The sequence below is a fragment of the Thunnus maccoyii genome, chromosome 14 (genome assembly GCF_910596095.1).
Source record: "Thunnus maccoyii chromosome 14, fThuMac1.1, whole genome shotgun sequence".
Taxonomy (NCBI): domain Eukaryota; kingdom Metazoa; phylum Chordata; class Actinopteri; order Scombriformes; family Scombridae; genus Thunnus; species Thunnus maccoyii.
This window is the reverse complement of record NC_056546.1, coordinates 18759820-18778023: the sequence shown is the minus strand read 5'-3', so window position 1 is coordinate 18778023 and position 18204 is coordinate 18759820. Positions and strand designations below refer to the sequence as shown.

Below are 18204 nucleotides of genomic sequence, written 5' to 3'. Positions count from 1 at the left end.
TTACTCAAACCCTGGCATTCGGATTTCATTTTGGAAGGCTTTATTTTTCACGAAACAACAACTGTTGGCATATATTTTGCTGGTCTCATTCATACACGTGTTCTCTTTTAATTATGTGGATAATAATAAACTGTAAGACATGGAAACTAGACATGTAGTAATGTGATGCAAGTTTAAAATCTACCTAAGGTTTCTACAAGTGCGGTTAAAAGACAAACTGAAACCATTTGTAATTCTTCACATGAAATGTATAAGGTCTTTGCATTTGAACCTTTATCTGGCAAATAAGAATCTATTGGGTTTAAGGTATCTGTAGGTAAATAATGAATGAGTGCAGAAGGAAGTAATATTCTGCCAAAACTCAGTTCCCTCAGACATTGAAGTAAAACATTCAGCAACCTAAATCACCAAACTTCATATTATTAAAGTTTCCCAAAAGAGGCGACAATACTACATGATTTATTTTATTCACAGCGATAAATGAGCATAGGCGTTTCACAGATTTTAGTAGGACAAATTTGTATAATTTTCTGCAGCACAGCATGGCATATTTTGTATATAATGACCTGTAGCAACTACCGTGCAGATGATATCAATCATAGTGTTTGTGCTGTAGCATGAGGTTGCCGCTGTCAAGAAGGGACTTTCACTACGTGTCATTGGTGCTCTGTTATTGATGATAGGACATTTTAAATTAATAACTTGCACTGGAAGACACCCACCCCCCAACCGCGGCGGTAGAACTAGCAGCTGCTGAGGCAGCTGAGCACCAAACAAATCTCTATCAAGCAACCTGCATCCCCCACCTCCTCTGATCTCTTCAGCCAGGACCAAGGTTGCTAAGTGTCCATTTTCTTAACAAGAAAGTGAGCCTGTCCAACTAGGGGTATATTTTCTCTAACATCTCTCTTTGCTTTTCCAGGGACTCACCATCTGAATCCTGCAGCAGTATAAAGGAATTTTTGTAGCCTAATTATTGTTTCAGGAGAAAAAGTGTTCAAACAGTTGCAGGCAACTCTTAAAGAATTTCTATACTACTCTCATCTATGTATGCTAAATATCAAGCTATTGTACTGCCAGCAGCCAGTTAGCTTAGCCTAGCTTAGCTAGCATAAAGACTGCGGAGCTAGCTGTTTCCCCCTCCTTCAAGTCTTTATGTTAAGCTAAGCTATTCAGCTGCTGGTGGTGGCTTTATTTTTATTGTACAGACATGAGAGTGGTTTCAATCTTCTCATCTAACTCTTGGGAAAAAAAGGAATAAGTGTATTTCCCAAAATGTTGAACTTCCTGTAATGAATATGTCAGATGAGCAGGAGAAAGGGGCATTTTAGTAAAGCAATGTACAAGTAATGACCTATGTAATATGTTCTTTATTTCACTGATAAACAGCTCTATGTCAGGACAGTGATGTAATACAAATACAACTAATTGCTAATTGTAACATTTCCTTTTTACATCTATTCTCAGGAACAAACTGTGAAACTGAGGTCAACGAGTGTGAGTCCAACCCCTGTCGGCACAATGGCACATGCTCTGACTTGGTAGGACACTACGAATGCCAATGTCCCACAGGTATGTTGGGTTATGGCCAAACTAGTGCTTTGTAATAACTTTGATATCTGTATTAGCTGTGGTGGCAGGCAGTACTGCAGACCTTTTTAAATGTGTATGCAGTGAATGTGGCTTAAGATCCTCAGCCAGGGCCCCTCTGGCCAATTTCAGTGTACACTGAAAACCAAAGGTGATTAGCCTTTGCCAGCGGGGTCCCTAGACTGTGACACATCCTGCCTGAGGAAGTTAGGCTGGAGAAGTCAGTATGATTTAATTCATCACATGAATCATATTTTTACTTATATCCCTTTTACTAAAATATTTTTCAATTTTTCTTTTATTTGATTAATATCTTTAAAATTATGTTTTTACTATTTTTCAGTGTTTAAAAAAAAAAAAAAAACACTGAAATGCCTTTTACCATGAAATTAAGTTATAAGCCCTTATAAATTGCATTTTGCTCACAACACTACTGATCACAACATGCTCTATTGTGCAATAGAAGGAACAAGGCACAGATAGGGTCCTAGTCATATCATTCACAGTATCTGTTTACAGACTTAGCTTGTGATTGACAACTGAGAAAAACCACCAAGCTCATTGCCAGAGTTCAATAATGCAACCAAATTGTCCAAATATTACATTATGAAGCTCCCATTAATATAATTTTCCAGTAATTGCTTATTGTGCCTCACCGGCTGAGTCTGAATTTACATTCACTAAACGTAAACTGATGGACCACTCACGGGAGCTGCAGGTTGTTGGCAGGGCACAGTTAGTGTGTCTGGCAATTGCTCGCGCCCGCTTTACTGGAACATTTTACTGCACATACAGACCAAGACACTGCGGGCAAAGCATCTTAGTGGCCAGGTGATGTTTTTCTCAAAAGAGTTTACCACTGTTATTTTTAGTTATTCTCAGCAAATGTGTTTTCCTCTTAGGGGAAATGTAACAGTGATGGTAATGAAAAATTGTGTTTGTTCACTCTTGTTCAATTAAACATTAAAGGACAATATCAATGTTACTGACACATGGGTCAAAGACTCCGTTTGCCGCATCAGTTGCTGAAGCAAGGCTCAGTAGAGTCACTATATAAGGTGACATTTAAAGGACGGCATTTTATTTTCATCAACTGAATCTCTAAAGTGCAACTCTTCATATTTTAAAAGATTGTGAATAATAGGTTGACGTATAATTCACTCATCTATCCATCCATTCTCTTTACCTCTTATCCTGCCTGGGGTTGTGGGGGAGCTAGAGCCCTCTCCAGTGTTCACTGGGTGAAATGTGAGTCACACCCTGGACAGGTTGCCAGTCTGTCTCAGGGCTAACACACAAACAGAAAAACAAAGTCATACCTACAGGGAATTTCAAGTTTCCAGTTCACTTAACTGGCATGTCTTTGGACAGGGAGGGAGGGAGGAAACCTTCACAGACTCGAGGAGAACAGGAACTCTTTTAAAGGCCAGCCAGTTTGAACCCAGGACCTTCATGCTGTGGGGCAACAGTCCTAACCACTGAATCACTGTGCAGCAATCAACAATGCAACCATAAAGTATTAACCTCTTGTCAACAAGACTAGTAATGGAAAAAGATAACAATAAAGCTTTTCACTTTAATTCTATTAGGCTTAATTCTGCTTTATTTACAAATTTACAAAGTAGGGAAAACATTTCAAAAAGAGGGCTCTTAAAAACTTTCTTCATCAGCCGATCCTGGTGGTGATCCTTACGTTTATTGTTTGATCAACAAGAACAGTCAATGCAAAAAAAATGAATATCAGCATTCAAAAAACAATAAAAGTGTTTTTTGACCCGCAACATCCCCAGAAGGCTCAACAGATAAACATATGTCACCTCCGTTACACCTGCTCGAGGCACGGATCAGGGATCAGGGCTGTACCCGTCCACACTAGCCTGTCTGTATATTCAGGACTATGATTCACAAATGTCCTTATAATGTCTGTACTGGCTATCTCACTAAGACAATAGTGTCTTGTTTCTACAGCCTAATCAACCAAATTGCACATTGCAGATCTAAAAAGCTCTTAGATATGTAAAGCTGTTATACACTGTGTAGAGAGTGTTGTTTGACCACTGACTTGACACTGATATTTGCTGTATCTCCTATCTTACACATGAGACAGATATTCATATTTTGTACACAAGCTGGTGCCTTTTCTTTTCAGCCAGAGCCATCGCTTGCTCTTTTGAGCTGCCTTTGCAGCCTGCTGTAATCCCTGATCATGAATCCCTAACTCCCTGAGTAAACTCGTACTAGATGTGGCCACAGATCCATGGTAACGAAATTCCACAGGGCGTACCCTGGCTTTCCAGCCTTGCTACTAAATCTCATCTGTTATCTCAGTAAACCTAAGCCTCTTCCGCTCATATGCCTCATCTGCTGCATCTTCTCATGGTGAAGTTCCACAAAGTGAAAATAGTCCACTGAGTGCTGGACCACTGTAAAGTCCTAAGGCATGGATGGAATTATAAGTTGCTGGCCTATGACTGCTTTCTTTTTTTCTAGCCCTACCTGCTGCTGAATATGTTATTTTGTACCAACTCAATAATACATTATTTCCTTAACAACAGTACATGTATAAAGATAAAGTAATGCACAGTGCTCACTGTCCAGATGATTACAGAATTAACTTATGTTGAATTTTTGTCCAACTACATATCATGTATGGGAACAAAATATCAGACATTATTTCCAATTGCTCTATCAATCCTCCGGCCAACCCATGATTGGCCCAATTTTGGTCTTGTTTATTAAAGGGGACTTGTGCTTTTTGAGATTATCTGTTGTATTTATATATTTTATATGTCATGATGTTGGATGTCTATGTTTAACATCATCAAAGTTCAAAAAGCCTGAGGTGAACGTATGTAAAAATGCTCCCCAAGTCAAGAACCAGGGGTTTGAAATGCTCTGAACGCTTCATTTGCAATGTTACCTCTACCTCTTCCCCATGATGATGCCAGATTCTCCGTGCATGTCCGCAAATGACTGTATGTTCTATATCCTTTGTTGCTAAGGTTTTGCTAAGGTTGTTCCATTGGTTGTTCACATTGTCCACTTGCATATTTTGGAACATATTTTGGCTCGAACATGTACGGATGTATTTGAGAAGTTTCTATTTCATGTAAAGAAGGAGAAAAAGAAATGAAATCCTACTACTACTGTTTGTTTACGTAGCCTCCGGCATCAATGAAGGTCTGCATGGGCTGTTGGGAGGGGGGCCTTAAAGAGACAGGAGCAAAAACAGCCTGTCCTTTCAGACAGAGGCTGAGTTTTTTAAACTGTAAATCATGCATATATTTTCCAGTAGAGCCCCAGAATATAACTATAGACCTGGAAATTATGATACATCCCCTTTAAGTATAGAGCTTGTCTGGTACAGCGACATATAGGGAGGCAGCACTGATTGCTGAACCACTTTCTACTGGTCAAGTATTGCATCTGTTAGATTACATGTATTAAATCTCCTCTTGCAGGTTTTCTGGGAAAGAACTGTGAAGTGGACATAGATGCTTGTGCTCTTCCCAACAACACATGTCCACCAAAGACTCAGTGTTTGGATCTTCCTGACGACCTTAAATACACCTGCCGCATACCCTGCCCTCAAAACTTTCAAGTGGGTAAAAAGATCTTCATGGACTATTTGTCCTCATTTTGTTATCTATTCACATGTTAACCATTTATCTTAAAAAAATGAGCCCCATACAGATTCAAAGAGTATTTAAAATTCCATCAACGTTTATTTCTCTTGAAACAGTTTCAATGCATTCTTTACAACAGTACAGCAACATAATCACAACAGCAGGAAAGCATAACAAGAAAATTAATGAGGTTGTTTCATGTCATTTTCACACCTATTCTATTTAGAGGTGTTTACTCACTCTGTTTGGCTGTTTGATTATATAAGAACACAGAACTTATATTTCGGTGCTGACCAGAGAAATCACTTTGATGCCAAGTGGGGATTATGTTATGGATGCATTTCCGAATATGTAGTGTGTCTTAATGAGAACTTAAACCATTACTGAATACAGATGCTTGATGTATATCTGTATGGCTGAAAACACTTGTGTCTAAACGCTCACATGTGAAATAAGAAATATTCACAGCTTTTTTTTTTAGTAACCTGTAAGATATCTGCAATCCGTCACAACAAACTGAATTATAACATTGACAACTTAAGTGAGAAGGTATGAAACATTAATTCCATATCTTATTTACAAAATGTGGGATAATCCTTTGTTATACACAGGGATAAAAATAAGCATAAGTCCCACAGGAAGATTGACAGCAAATGTGATAATCCATAAACACAGCAATCAGCTGGCGCTGAAGCTGTTACAGTATGTCGGTTTACTTGGGAAGAAAGTTGTATAAAATTCCTGACTAATAAAGGAATTCACTGCGCCCTTGTGACTTTTATTGAAATAAGTGTGCAGTATGAAACATAAACATAGTACAGTAACAAATTGTGATCTTTGACCTGAATCTACTGTAGATACAAAACACCTAGTTAGTTTCTGCAGGGTTTAAGTATATACTGTATGTATGTTGCATATTCAAATCATTGAAGCACATTTGTCTGTCCTTTTCTATTTTGAATGTGGCTGCATATCCTCCAGATTTTTAAGCGGTCATGGTGGAAGAAGACAAAGCTGGAATTGTGTGATTGTTTGTCAGAGGTTCTGCTTTTGGCATGCACAAGGAGAACACATTTACAGGATTGAAAAGGCCTCTGCCACCTGACTGCTACAGAAGATTTGCAATGTCTGTATTTTTGAACGCTCAGGTTTCTTTATGTACGGATGAATCGACCCTCTGCATTTACAAAAAAAGCATCCAAACCTGAACAGAGGAGGCTTCTTCAGATGACAGATGGAGATGAACACTCACTGTGGAGCAAGGCTTGTGTTGGCCCCCTTACAGAAATGCCATGATGTCTGCATTATACACCTTCCCTCAAGCCAGTTTTTCCTCTGCCCCTTTGTTTCTTCACTACTAAATATAAACATGTACCAGCTAGCAGGCATTTCTTTTTTGTTACAGACAACTCTCAGGACGTTTAGCCCTCAATGACCATTGATCTTGTCTTGTAAGACATGATGTAGATGCTACATGGAATACTGAGCGAATCCAGTATAAAGCATGAATCAGTATTCATGAGTGTGTCATGTGGCTATAATGAAGCTCATTTTCAGGCAGCCAGGAGCAAGAAATGATTAGGGGTGGTATTGTACAATAATGGTTATATTTTTGACCAGAATGGGCTCAGTCCAATCTCAGATATTACCATACAAGATGAAGCGATTTCATTTTTGCACATGAAGCAGTGTATCTCTCTGTTTCATGGCATATGTGTCTAACAGCTTTGTCTTCTATCAACAGCCATGTGCCAATGGAGGGCGATGTGTTTTGAATGATGCCAGTAGCTACACCTGTATTTGTACACCTGGTTGGTCTGGTCAGAGCTGTCACACAAATGTCAATGATTGTGTTCAACACTGGTGTCAAAATGGAGCCACTTGTGTGGATGAGATTGATGGTTACAGGTGAGTGTTCAAATCTTGATTGTCTTCGGGCCGTCCAGGCACCAGAATGTCAATGATTGTAAAAGCCGTGACATTTACTATTCTCTTCCTTCAGGGTTGAGAGGATCCCTCGAACTCTATACAGTATTAAGATATTCTCTTTAATCTGTTACTAGCTGCCTTTGTCCCAGAGGATACACAGGCATCTACTGTGAAGAGGACATTGATTACTGTGTTGGCCACCGCTGCTCTGAACATGGTGTTTGCCTGGACCAGCAGTATAACTTTACCTGCCGCTGCATGCTTGGATTTGAAGGGTCGCTCTGTGAACTGGAAACAAATGAGTGCAACAGCTTCCCCTGCGCAAGCGGTGCCACCTGTGTGGACCTAATCAGTGATTATCGGTGCCACTGTCCCCCAGGGTTTGAGGGTATGAGACCATCTGATGTGAATGTGAGCCTATCTACAGCCATTACTGTGGCCAGCCACAGGAATATCAGGATTTAGAGTAGGTTTTAGTGCTTAAATGATAATTAGTTCAAATGAAAATATGCCGTATTCACACAGGAAGTTCATCAGAATTTGCACAGTATTACTGAAAATTAAGTACAGTTTTCACATTGAAATTTGACTTGGATCCACCGATTTATTGTTGCCACATGTTAATATATGTGATGTCCAATAGGAAAGAGAAAATGAGAAAACTTACAATCAGAAGTGACTGAAATTCAAGCATGTATCACTAGTGTGAATAAAAAATAGTCTTGTATTGTCTTATTGCTCTTTGATAATATTTGAAAGGTGGTCTTCTGTAATTTATTCTGCATTAGAACTAGTTTTATAGTGACATAAAAATCTTGTCTTTGCCTCATTTCACTGCAATAATGAATATGTTGAACAAGCATAATTCACTTTTATGACTTTATTTAGAATTCTACTGAGTAATAAAGCTTGAATGAGGTCTCCACTCATTTATCAAAAATCAAAAATATTAAAACATCCATTCCATGTTTGCAAGGAAATATTGCCAGTACATTAATGTAATGTTTGTATTTAAGCATGCAGACTCAATAATGTAAAAATGTCACTCTTTATATTATCTAATTACACCAAAATCACATGGATATAAATAGTTAAAAGTGGTTACTTATGAGCTTTTGTATATTTCAAATAGATTGGATTGGCTATTTCTTGGACATTCAGAAAAATGTGATCATTACCACTCTTGGCCATGTATGATGGAAATGTGTAAATTGAAAAATGGTGCAGTGATATGTGAGCAGGTAAATTAATTAACATTGGCTGGCATATGGAGCTGGCTTAGAATCATACCTGTCATAGAGTGTAGTATGAACTATGTCTTGTACAGTATATTTTGGCTAGAGTTATACTCAGCATCTACCTTAATTATGCCAGTATCGTACAGTACATGATTAACGAAACACTTGCCCAGTGTATGGGGTCACAATGGCAAAAGTACCTTTGGTGTAGACAGCATTGCGGATAGAAAGGCAGTGCCGGATGCCAGGCTGTTAGTTCTATGAGCTCTCCGGCTCATAGACAACTAAGAGGTCTGAACTATCGCCAGAGGCCAGACCTAGTGGAGCTTTAAATTTGTCAGTAAAATCTTGAATCAATTCTATATCTAACTCTTGCCCAGAGGATACTAAAATTGAGATAACACCATTTATGCATACATACAAGCTGTAGCATGCTGAACACATAATCCTATAATCATATTTTGAGCCAGTAGAATCAGAGGTAATCAGCTGCCTCATGAAATGAAGTCCTGTGTTACAGGTATAGCTCATTGTTGAGGAAAAAAAACTGAAATTTGTCCTGCGTATGTTCTGAACGTTGTCGTGGTTTGAATTATTATTCACATATTAGAGCTTCACAGCTTTCTTATATAGAATTTGCAGAATGACAGTTGTATTTATTAGCAAAACATATTTTCAGCTGTATTCAATGTGACATTACTTTTATTTGTTCCTCTCTCTTTATCCTACAGGAAGGACCTGCTCAGAGAATGTAAACGATTGTTGGTTGCAGCCTTGTCTAAATGGAGGCTCGTGTGAAGATCTGATAAATGACTACATTTGTCATTGTCCTCTTGGTAAGTATCAAAATTCGTGTATTATTGAGTATGTTTTTTATTATTTGTTTCTCATACGTATTTGTTTGTTCTCCTTGAGCATTTTTCACGTTTTGTTGAAAATGCATTCTCAAAGATAGCAAAGACAGAAATTATTACTATTGAAAGCTTGAATGCCGGCTAGAAACCAGCAAAAACAGGCATTTATAAAAGACTCTCCAACCAAGCAAATAGAAATAATACATCTGTCTTTATGATAAACTATTGCAGTTTTTCACATTGTATTTTTTGGAATCAAGGTTAAAATCAACATCAGCAGACTCATGAACAACACACCATACTTCCATAATAACACTCAGATTTCATTTTCAGGATTGTCCTTTAATCAACCGAGACTGTGTTTTACAAACGTTTATGTGTTAGACATTTTATTATATGTGTTCCACAAAGAATCCATAATCAGGCGTAATAGAGGGAGGTGTTGCAATCCTCAGTTAGTGGCTGATTTTACTATGCCTTCTGGTAATAAAATACTTAATCACCACTTGATTGCATAAGTCAGAATGCTGCTGCTGCCATCCGACCTGGCATTACAAGTCCAATGTCACATTCAATAGTAAACAGCCACAATCCACAGAACAGGATTTACAGGACAAATATTTGAAAAATAGAATCCACAAAACATAGGTGTTGACAGGACACAAAATAGACTCTGGCACAGGGAAATGTGTCTGTTTTGGTGAATTATTTTCTTACTATGTTCAACAAAAGCAGACAAACTGCACATATTTTACTGAATATTTTACATTTGCATTATTTCAAAAGTCTACCTTCATACTTAAGTTGGTCGAATTTGTCATAGTGAAACAATATCTCCATGTTTTTGTTGTCATTGTGCATTATGTTTTAGTTGTTTGTGCCATTCCCTTTGCCTAAATATGCCTCTCTTTTCCTGGACAATAAATGAACATAAATGTGGGTGAAGTCATTAAAGAATTTACTGCTTTGAAACATGTGCAGCACCTGTTCCATGGTGTGTTTTTATTATATTACGGAGAGAGCAAATCCATCACCGTAAATAATATTCTCTTATTACTTTTCTGCCTTTTGCTATAATTAGATTTGGGCAAAAACAGAACACCGATGTGTCAGTAAAGCTTCCATTACTGTTTTGATTTCATTGACAGATTTATAGATAGGTGCTTTGATCTGCTTATCTTTTCAGAAACTCAATTAAATAAATGGTCTGTCAGGTTTGCTTTCTTCTCCCCACAAAAATCAGACAAAAATCAGAAAACACTACAACTATTTTATAATCTTGACTTCGGACCTATTTCTGCCACCGACTTCTGTTTGGAAGTACTGGAAACAACAACTAGAATTTATTCTGAAATTATTATCATGACTGGAAAAATACCAGAATATTTTTACTTTAATGACAGAAAATACAAACGTTTCATCTGCGTCTGGATGTGCATCAATATTCACATAGTGAGTGACAATCGTCCTAATTGACTGATGGCATCCATGATTTTTGGAGAATGTCTAATTCCCGTCATGGCTGACTTAGACTCATGACCACTGAGATATGGCCATTTAAATTCATCATGTCAATGTGGTGCCATGTACAGGCTAGATGCCACAAAATATTACTGCATTTCTCTAAGTTAAAATATGCATGTCATCTAAATTTGGTTGCAAATGCAGAACGCAATGAACAATTTTAACATTTCATATCAAATAAGCCATGTCTAAAAAAAAAATTAAAAAAAAAATTCGGGGACCAATACTAGAAAAATGTCGTGGCATATTATTGTCATCTGACTTTTTTTTCCTGAAACCCATCCAAATATTTTATATATCAAGTTAAGTTAAGATTAAATGAGGAAACAGACAAAATCGACAAAAACCTGGCCTGAACTAATACTGTAGATTCTTTTTGAACTAACTGAACCAGGAAAATAATATTAAATACTTGAGCACTAAGCAAATGAAAACTAATCACTTGTTCCTTCATCTATTCACTAAATTTATTAATACTGTTCCGAACAAACAGGTGGAGGTAATGAACTACACAAGCTGAATCCAGGTTTCATAACTGTACTTAACCGTAAGTCTCATTAGATTTATTGAACTGACTTAGAAGTAACATCTGAATTTGCTGATTTCCATCCAAGAACATGGTTTTCACTTTTTCAGTTCAATGATGCATATAGAACGCTGTTGATGAGAGATAATTAAATATGCTGATGAACAGCAGTTCTCAAAGCCAAGGAACAGTTATGACCCATAGTTCTCATCATTAACCACTGAACATGAGTACATGAGGACTTGGTGTTAATGTGCGTAACAAAAACGACATAGCAAAGGCTTTTTACTGTGGTTTTGTAAGATTAAATGACAAACAATGAGTTTCCCTTTTATGCCTCTGTTTCTGCAGCAGAGTTCAGCTGGCTGTCAGATAGAATAGGGAGTCCCATTTGGTGATGGTGACACTGTAAATGTGACATTCCTTCATGCAACATTAACCTCAGAGTGAATTGCATGCACAATTGGTTATTAAACACTTCTGAAACACTCTGTTGGAGGCAATAGCTGTCCATTAACCAGTCAAGGCAATACATAATATGATGGGAAAAGGGTAGTTGGAAGGTCATCAAACATCTAGATAGATGTGTTGATGTAAAGTGCACCACTCTGGATACAGGTTACACTGTAAAGAAAGTGGAGACAGGTTACAGTTAAAGGAACTACATAATCTGACATAAATGTTGTCCTATGTGTATTTTCAAGTCATAATGAAATGGATTTGCATCAGAAAGCGGTATTTGAGATATTTCACTCCTCCTGCTACTGAATGAGATCTTCTTTGCAGACACAGACTGCACCCAGATTTGTTTGACAGAGATATAGTCACATTCTAGCTGTTAAGAGACTTCTGCTTTAAAGAGATTTGGTTAGCATGACTTTGCATTTCAACCATTTTGCTTTTAAAAACACCAATCCGGTGAATTTATAAAGTCAGTTGTCTAGTCCTTGTGAATGCAACAATGACATTGACGATGTAAATTGCTGTTTTTCATTATATCTGGACTTATTGTACCTAATGGGTTGAACACTGTGATGTCCCAAAAGAAAACAGAGCAATCTATTTTAGGATGTTCCCTTTAAATTATCTTTATATGTACAAACGCATGTAATGAGTATCGGTCGTACCATCTGTCAGTGCTTTATTTACAACAATAGATATTGATGTGGGTATCTATCAGTGACATGCAGACGTGCATTTGGTGGGGCAGATAAATGTGATATAGATCAGTTTGGTAGGGTGGGTCTCTGTCAATGATTCACTCAATTAGCATACTGCATAGCAGGTAGATTGCAAGGGGAAGAATCAATACACCCATTAATCCGCTAAAGAAAAGGTGTCTTTACCTAATAAAACATACAGGCACATAAATATGCGTTACGTAATGTGTGTTGCTGTCGTTTTATGAATTCAGTCTTTACTGGTTGTTTGCCAAGGTGTGCCTGAATGTTCCTTTTTTTTTAACTCAATTTTCATTTCAGGATTCAAGGGGAAAGATTGCTCAGTGGATATTGACCTTTGCTCATTTGGAATGTGCAGTGAACATACATTAATATGCGCTGAGACAAAGGATGGACAGAATGTCTCCTGCACATGTGAAAGAGGTGAGCAAGACCTTTAACTGGTGTTATATTTATCATGCAGGTATATGAACAGGTGGGAAGTGACTAGATGGTGAGATTGAGAACTTGTGCATGCTTACTGACTGGCACAAAGTCAAGTTTATTATACTTAAGCTCTGCATATCAAAAAGTAAATCCACTCTTTTAATATCAGCTCAAGACTGCACAAGAATCCCAAAGTGCTACTTGCTGTGAAATGAAGTCATCTGGTTTAAAAAAAGAACAGTAGTACATAATCTTTTTAAAAGCTTCATTACTGATCTTATAATCTGATTTATACTTCTTATGTTGATTAATTTAACAATTCCTGCAAAAACATTTTGTTTGTGTGTCAATCAAGTCCCTCTGATTTCCCACCACAAGGATGACAGTGTTATCACAGCAGTAGCTGCCAGCAGTGACAGGGATAACACAGGAGTAAGTGGAAGAGGCTTGACCTGTTAGATACTCTAAGCTTGCCAGAGGTAACCAGGCTTCAGAGTCTTGCAATTCAAGGCTGCATATGCCTGTAAGTGAGTACCTGGTGAGTGCCAGTGTGATACTGTGTGTACATATACAGCAAATCATGCACCTGATTCCTGGATGTAGTTTGGGTACTTGAAATAAAAACATTTTGCCTGCCAAACCAATCATACTTCAGTCCGCACTACTCCACACCAGCTCTGCTATCTTTTTTCAGATGAATAGCTATTACATAGAAGTACATGTAACCCAATCAATAACCGTAACTTCATTACTCCTGTTGCACTTATGCCTGGCACATGTCAAAGTGAAAGATTGTGAGTGATTTCTTATGTAAATGAAAGCAACCTGCAGCGAGCTGCTCTCCCCAGATCACTTCTCAAGGGCAAACTGTGAAATGCTGTCTTGTCTAGATGTTTCAGGTCGGTTGGCTTGGCATCCATATCATCTAATGCTCGCCAACTTAATGTGTTGCAAAACATGTTACTCATACCCTCACTCTTTATACTGTGTATCCCACGCTGTCAGATTTTTTGACCTACTATTTAGTATTTTCATATCCTTGGAGCGAGGATGTTGGATGAATTCAGAAAGGTGCATTTTGCATGTCATTTTGTTTGTATTGTTTGATTGTGTGTATTTCATGTGTATTAGTTGTTATTAAAAAAAATGGAAATACTGGCCTTTTATTAAAACCGCTGGAGGAAATTCTTCCAGATTTTTAAATGATTAAACTCTTGAATATTTTGTAGGGCAATAATTGTGTTTTTATAACCTCCAAACATTTTTGACAGTAATATCTTTTTGTTTTACATTAGCATTTATTTCAGAGCAACAACTTCGCAGTGCAAGACTTATTTTTGCCATAAAATTATTTGAGCTCCAAAAGCTGTTGTTTAATCAAAAGCCCTCCTTGGCAAGAGACAGTTTTTGACATCCAGCAGGTTGTTGTTCTTGTTTTTGTATAACACTACAGTTTTATTTAACAGGAAACTGCTTATTCTGCAGTGAGACAGCTTCCATGACAGTTTTTTTTCCACATTCCTAATTGTAAAGAGCATCTCAGGACCCTTATGCTCTGAGTAATCCTGGGCTGACTGTGTGAAACATTCACATTTTGCACACAATAACACATGATCTATGGTAGACAAGTGTTAGGTTAACCCACATACAGCCTGTGTAGCACCAGCCATTATGCACCTTAAACACTGACATGCTTCTTCTCTTTAATGGTCTCTGTGTGTGTGTGGGTGTGTGTGTGTGTGTGTGTGTGTGTGTGTGTGTGCGTTTACACATATGCACTCATGCATGTTATTTGTTTCATGTGGTCCCCTTTGTGTATAGATTGACTTTGATCTTAAAAATCACTGGATTTGGCTTGTTTAATGTAATAAATCAGAAGGGCAATGACTGGCTCTTATTAAACATGATTAAATGATCCAGTGAGCTGAGTCTGTATGTGCCCAGCAAGCTCTTTGAATCAATACAAGCTTTGAAAACTAGCTTTTGTTTGTGAAAACAAAGTCATGCTGATCCTAATTGGCTGAAGAATGAAACCAAGTGAAAGGATTCTAGTAACTCTCTGCTTTTTTTTGTTTTGTTTTTTTTTTAACATGTGCTGCAGGGTTTGGAGGGTCATTTTGTGAAGTAAATCTCAATGAGTGTGAATCAAAGCCATGCCAGAATGGTGGTATTTGTGTGGACGGCATTGACTTATATCAGTGCTTCTGCACAGAGGGTAAGTTGCAATGCAGTTAGGTCTTCCAATAGTCGAGATGATGCGATTATGTGGCTAATTCAGACCTGTGTCTGTTTTTAAGTGTGTAACCAACTGATTTCAACCCTGGAGTTATGATCCTGGCTTAAATGAAAAAAGCCATTCAAAAACACTTTTACACTCTTTCTCGCTGTAATTTGTTATGTGGTATAGTCTATTTCTTATTCCTGTGGATAAATGGACCAACAGAGATCAAAAGATAGTGAGTTATTTCCACTGCAGGCACAACTCAAATCAACAAGGCAGGCTTTCTTCCAATTTGTGCTCACGTACATGGAAAATACCAATCTTAGAAAGTATCCAAAAAACGAATGCTGCTATGACTCACACATTTACTCTCAATATTGTGTCACAGTTACACTCATGAATTTCACCTATGGTAACAATGTATATATGTAAATCCCAGATTAATAATCTTTACAAACCTAATCCCATTCAGAGTTTATTTTCATATTTTGATCACCTGTACCAATTCCTGTTTCTCTGATAACGATAGTCACTTTCAAAATGATCGTTCTAGCCAGAGTCACTTACTTTGTCTCATTGACTCCCGTCTCCAGTCTACCTCTCAAATAGTTTAAAAAATGTCAAGAAAACAAATGAGAAAAACATTATTGCCTAATTAGTTTTCTCTGTATCCACTCTTCCAACCAGCTCAACCTTATTTTTACAATTGACATTAATCCCATTAAGTTTATTCTTTGTAATCAAAAAGAAATGACTTGCCTCTCAGATCTTTATAATAATGGACTACGGTTTTTAATCATAGAAATCACAGAAATGTGATCTTCCTCATACTAGTTTCCTTAACATGATCAACTCAAGAACTCATCAGTGCAGAAAATGGGTTTGAAACACCATTCCTCAGAGTCCTCTCCATGGCAAGAAAATCTCCTCAGTATATGAACAATAAAAAAGAAATTACATTCAATATTAATAAATTACTGCTCCCCAATGAAGAGACCACTTGTCGCACATTAGATTCAGCATAGACTATTTCTTATCTGCAGACTCTGTCCTGAACTAAAACGCACCTTTATGTAATTGCGGAATATTATCATCTTCTGCTCTGCCCAACTCCATGTCCTCGATCTGACGACAGTAAAAATGTATCTTAATCTCTGCACAACCATGTGCCATAGAGGTCTCTCAGTATTAAGTCCCAACCTTTCTGATTAGCGCAACTTGAGCCAAAGAGCAGGAACTAAACATTAAAGTTGCTCAGTTGCTTTGCTTGGAATGAAAACCTGTATACTCTTAATAAAAGGTGTTTTATAATGCTACTTTTATTCACAAGGCTTTTCATTTACACATTTCCTGCAGTTTCCTAGATTACACTTTAATACCCGTCAGGTTAACAAATATTTGCTTTAGATTTCTCTGATCACATAAAATCATTCCATCGTGTAAATGCCTGATTCCTTTCAGAAATTGGTACTTGAATCATTAGAGCTAGAAAGAATAAATCTCAGGTATTTTTTCCAATAATGTCTTGGTCCAGTTGACATCTTACCTGTGAGACATACCTCTGATTAAACGTTGATTGCGGGTGAAGCCTGCTATACATTTTTAATGAAGTCAAGATAATTGTCAAATTTTATGACATGGAGAGAGGTGGAAATTGGTTCCATGGTCAGTTTGAGAAATGATGAGAATTTGACCTGCACCGATGGTGCTGATAGCCACGCATTAGTCATGGGCCTCCTGTAGCTGCTGTGTGTGACAGTGCTAATGATAGTCATTTTGTAGCGTGACCATGTGGAGGAATATATTTATGGGGGACTAAAATGTCAGAAATTGGCAGCACTCATTTTTACTTCATGACATTAACCATTTATTTTTGAAATATCAAATGTGCTGATATAGAAAAAAAATGTTAATCAAGTAGACACACGCAATATGAAGAAATATATAATTTATTTCCTCAAATCCAGACCGTCACTCAGCGTATTCTCCACAGAATTTGATTGTTTACTCGGTATAAGCTTTGCCTTGGAAAGTCATGTTACATTAATAAATTGCTCTTGGGTGTAATTTGATACTAATTAGTATCCTCTCAAGTCTGGTGTTTACTGACATTCACACGCCATCTCTGAAGAGATTTTTCTTTCTCTCTTCATACCAGGGTTTGGGGGGCTGAACTGTGAAATCAACTATGATGAATGTGTTCATGGATACTGCGCCAATAATTCCACATGTATTGACCTGGTTGCAGACTATGAGTGCATCTGTCCTTTGGGCTTTGCTGGTGAGTTATCTATGTCATCATTTTCATAGTTTAGGCTTTAATGAATACAGTGTGGATTGATGACTCTTCAGCTGTGATAACCATCAAAAGTGGTTCTATCGTACTGTAAGAGCTCATTCACCAATTTCAGAGTCATTGCGTCTGATTGAGTATGAAGATAAACGGTATTTGTCTCTCCTTCTGTAGACATTGAACACAGCGCAATGTGTGTTTATCCTAAGATAATATATTGGTTAAAAGAATCTATATCTGTATTTATTATGTACTGTATCTTTTATTAAAGCCAACGCAAAAGCATTTATGTTAGTACAGATTTATGTTGACAAAATGCCAAGCTGAACATTACTGATACGTGTTCATTTATCTCTAGTTTTATATTTGCTGTGGTGTTATATGTCCATCACCCCCATAGGTTTTATTTTTGTTTATATACTGTAGCACTACAGGCCACTTGAAAACTAGACCAAATAAATTATGTGTTCTTTTGTCTGTGTGAGGAAACCATATTAGACACTGAAAGTACAAAGATACGGCAAATATACTGTAGTATCATCTTTACTGACTCCATTACTGAACACAGGCATATATCACTGTACCTCTCATCACGCTATTACATCTTGTTAATGAGAGTTACTCTGTGTAGTCAAATTCATTTGTATGATGGGTTACTGAGATGTGTCATTATGTTGGCGATATGATCTTTCTTAGTTTGTGTTAATCTTGATAGCGCTCATTTAACAGTCATTTCAAGGTTCACAGTTCTTTGGTTTTTTATTGTCACAGAAATAAGACAGTGAAATCCATAGGC

At 37.4% G+C, this 18204-nt stretch overlaps 1 protein-coding gene across 2 annotated transcripts in view; it reads left to right on the top strand.

Moving 5' to 3' along the window:
* Positions 1-18204, top strand: part of eys (eyes shut homolog) — a 170822-nt gene that overhangs the window by 23824 nt on the left and 128794 nt on the right. For both annotated transcript variants that reach the window (XM_042433937.1, XM_042433936.1), the window contains exons 8-15: positions 1468-1572; positions 5052-5191; positions 6961-7124; positions 7280-7533; positions 9115-9219; positions 12769-12891; positions 14996-15109; positions 17274-17396. In XM_042433937.1, coding sequence (XP_042289871.1) covers positions 1468-1572; positions 5052-5191; positions 6961-7124; positions 7280-7533; positions 9115-9219; positions 12769-12891; positions 14996-15109; positions 17274-17396 — 1128 coding nt within the window. The remainder of the gene's footprint in view (positions 1-1467; positions 1573-5051; positions 5192-6960; positions 7125-7279; positions 7534-9114; positions 9220-12768; positions 12892-14995; positions 15110-17273; positions 17397-18204) is intronic.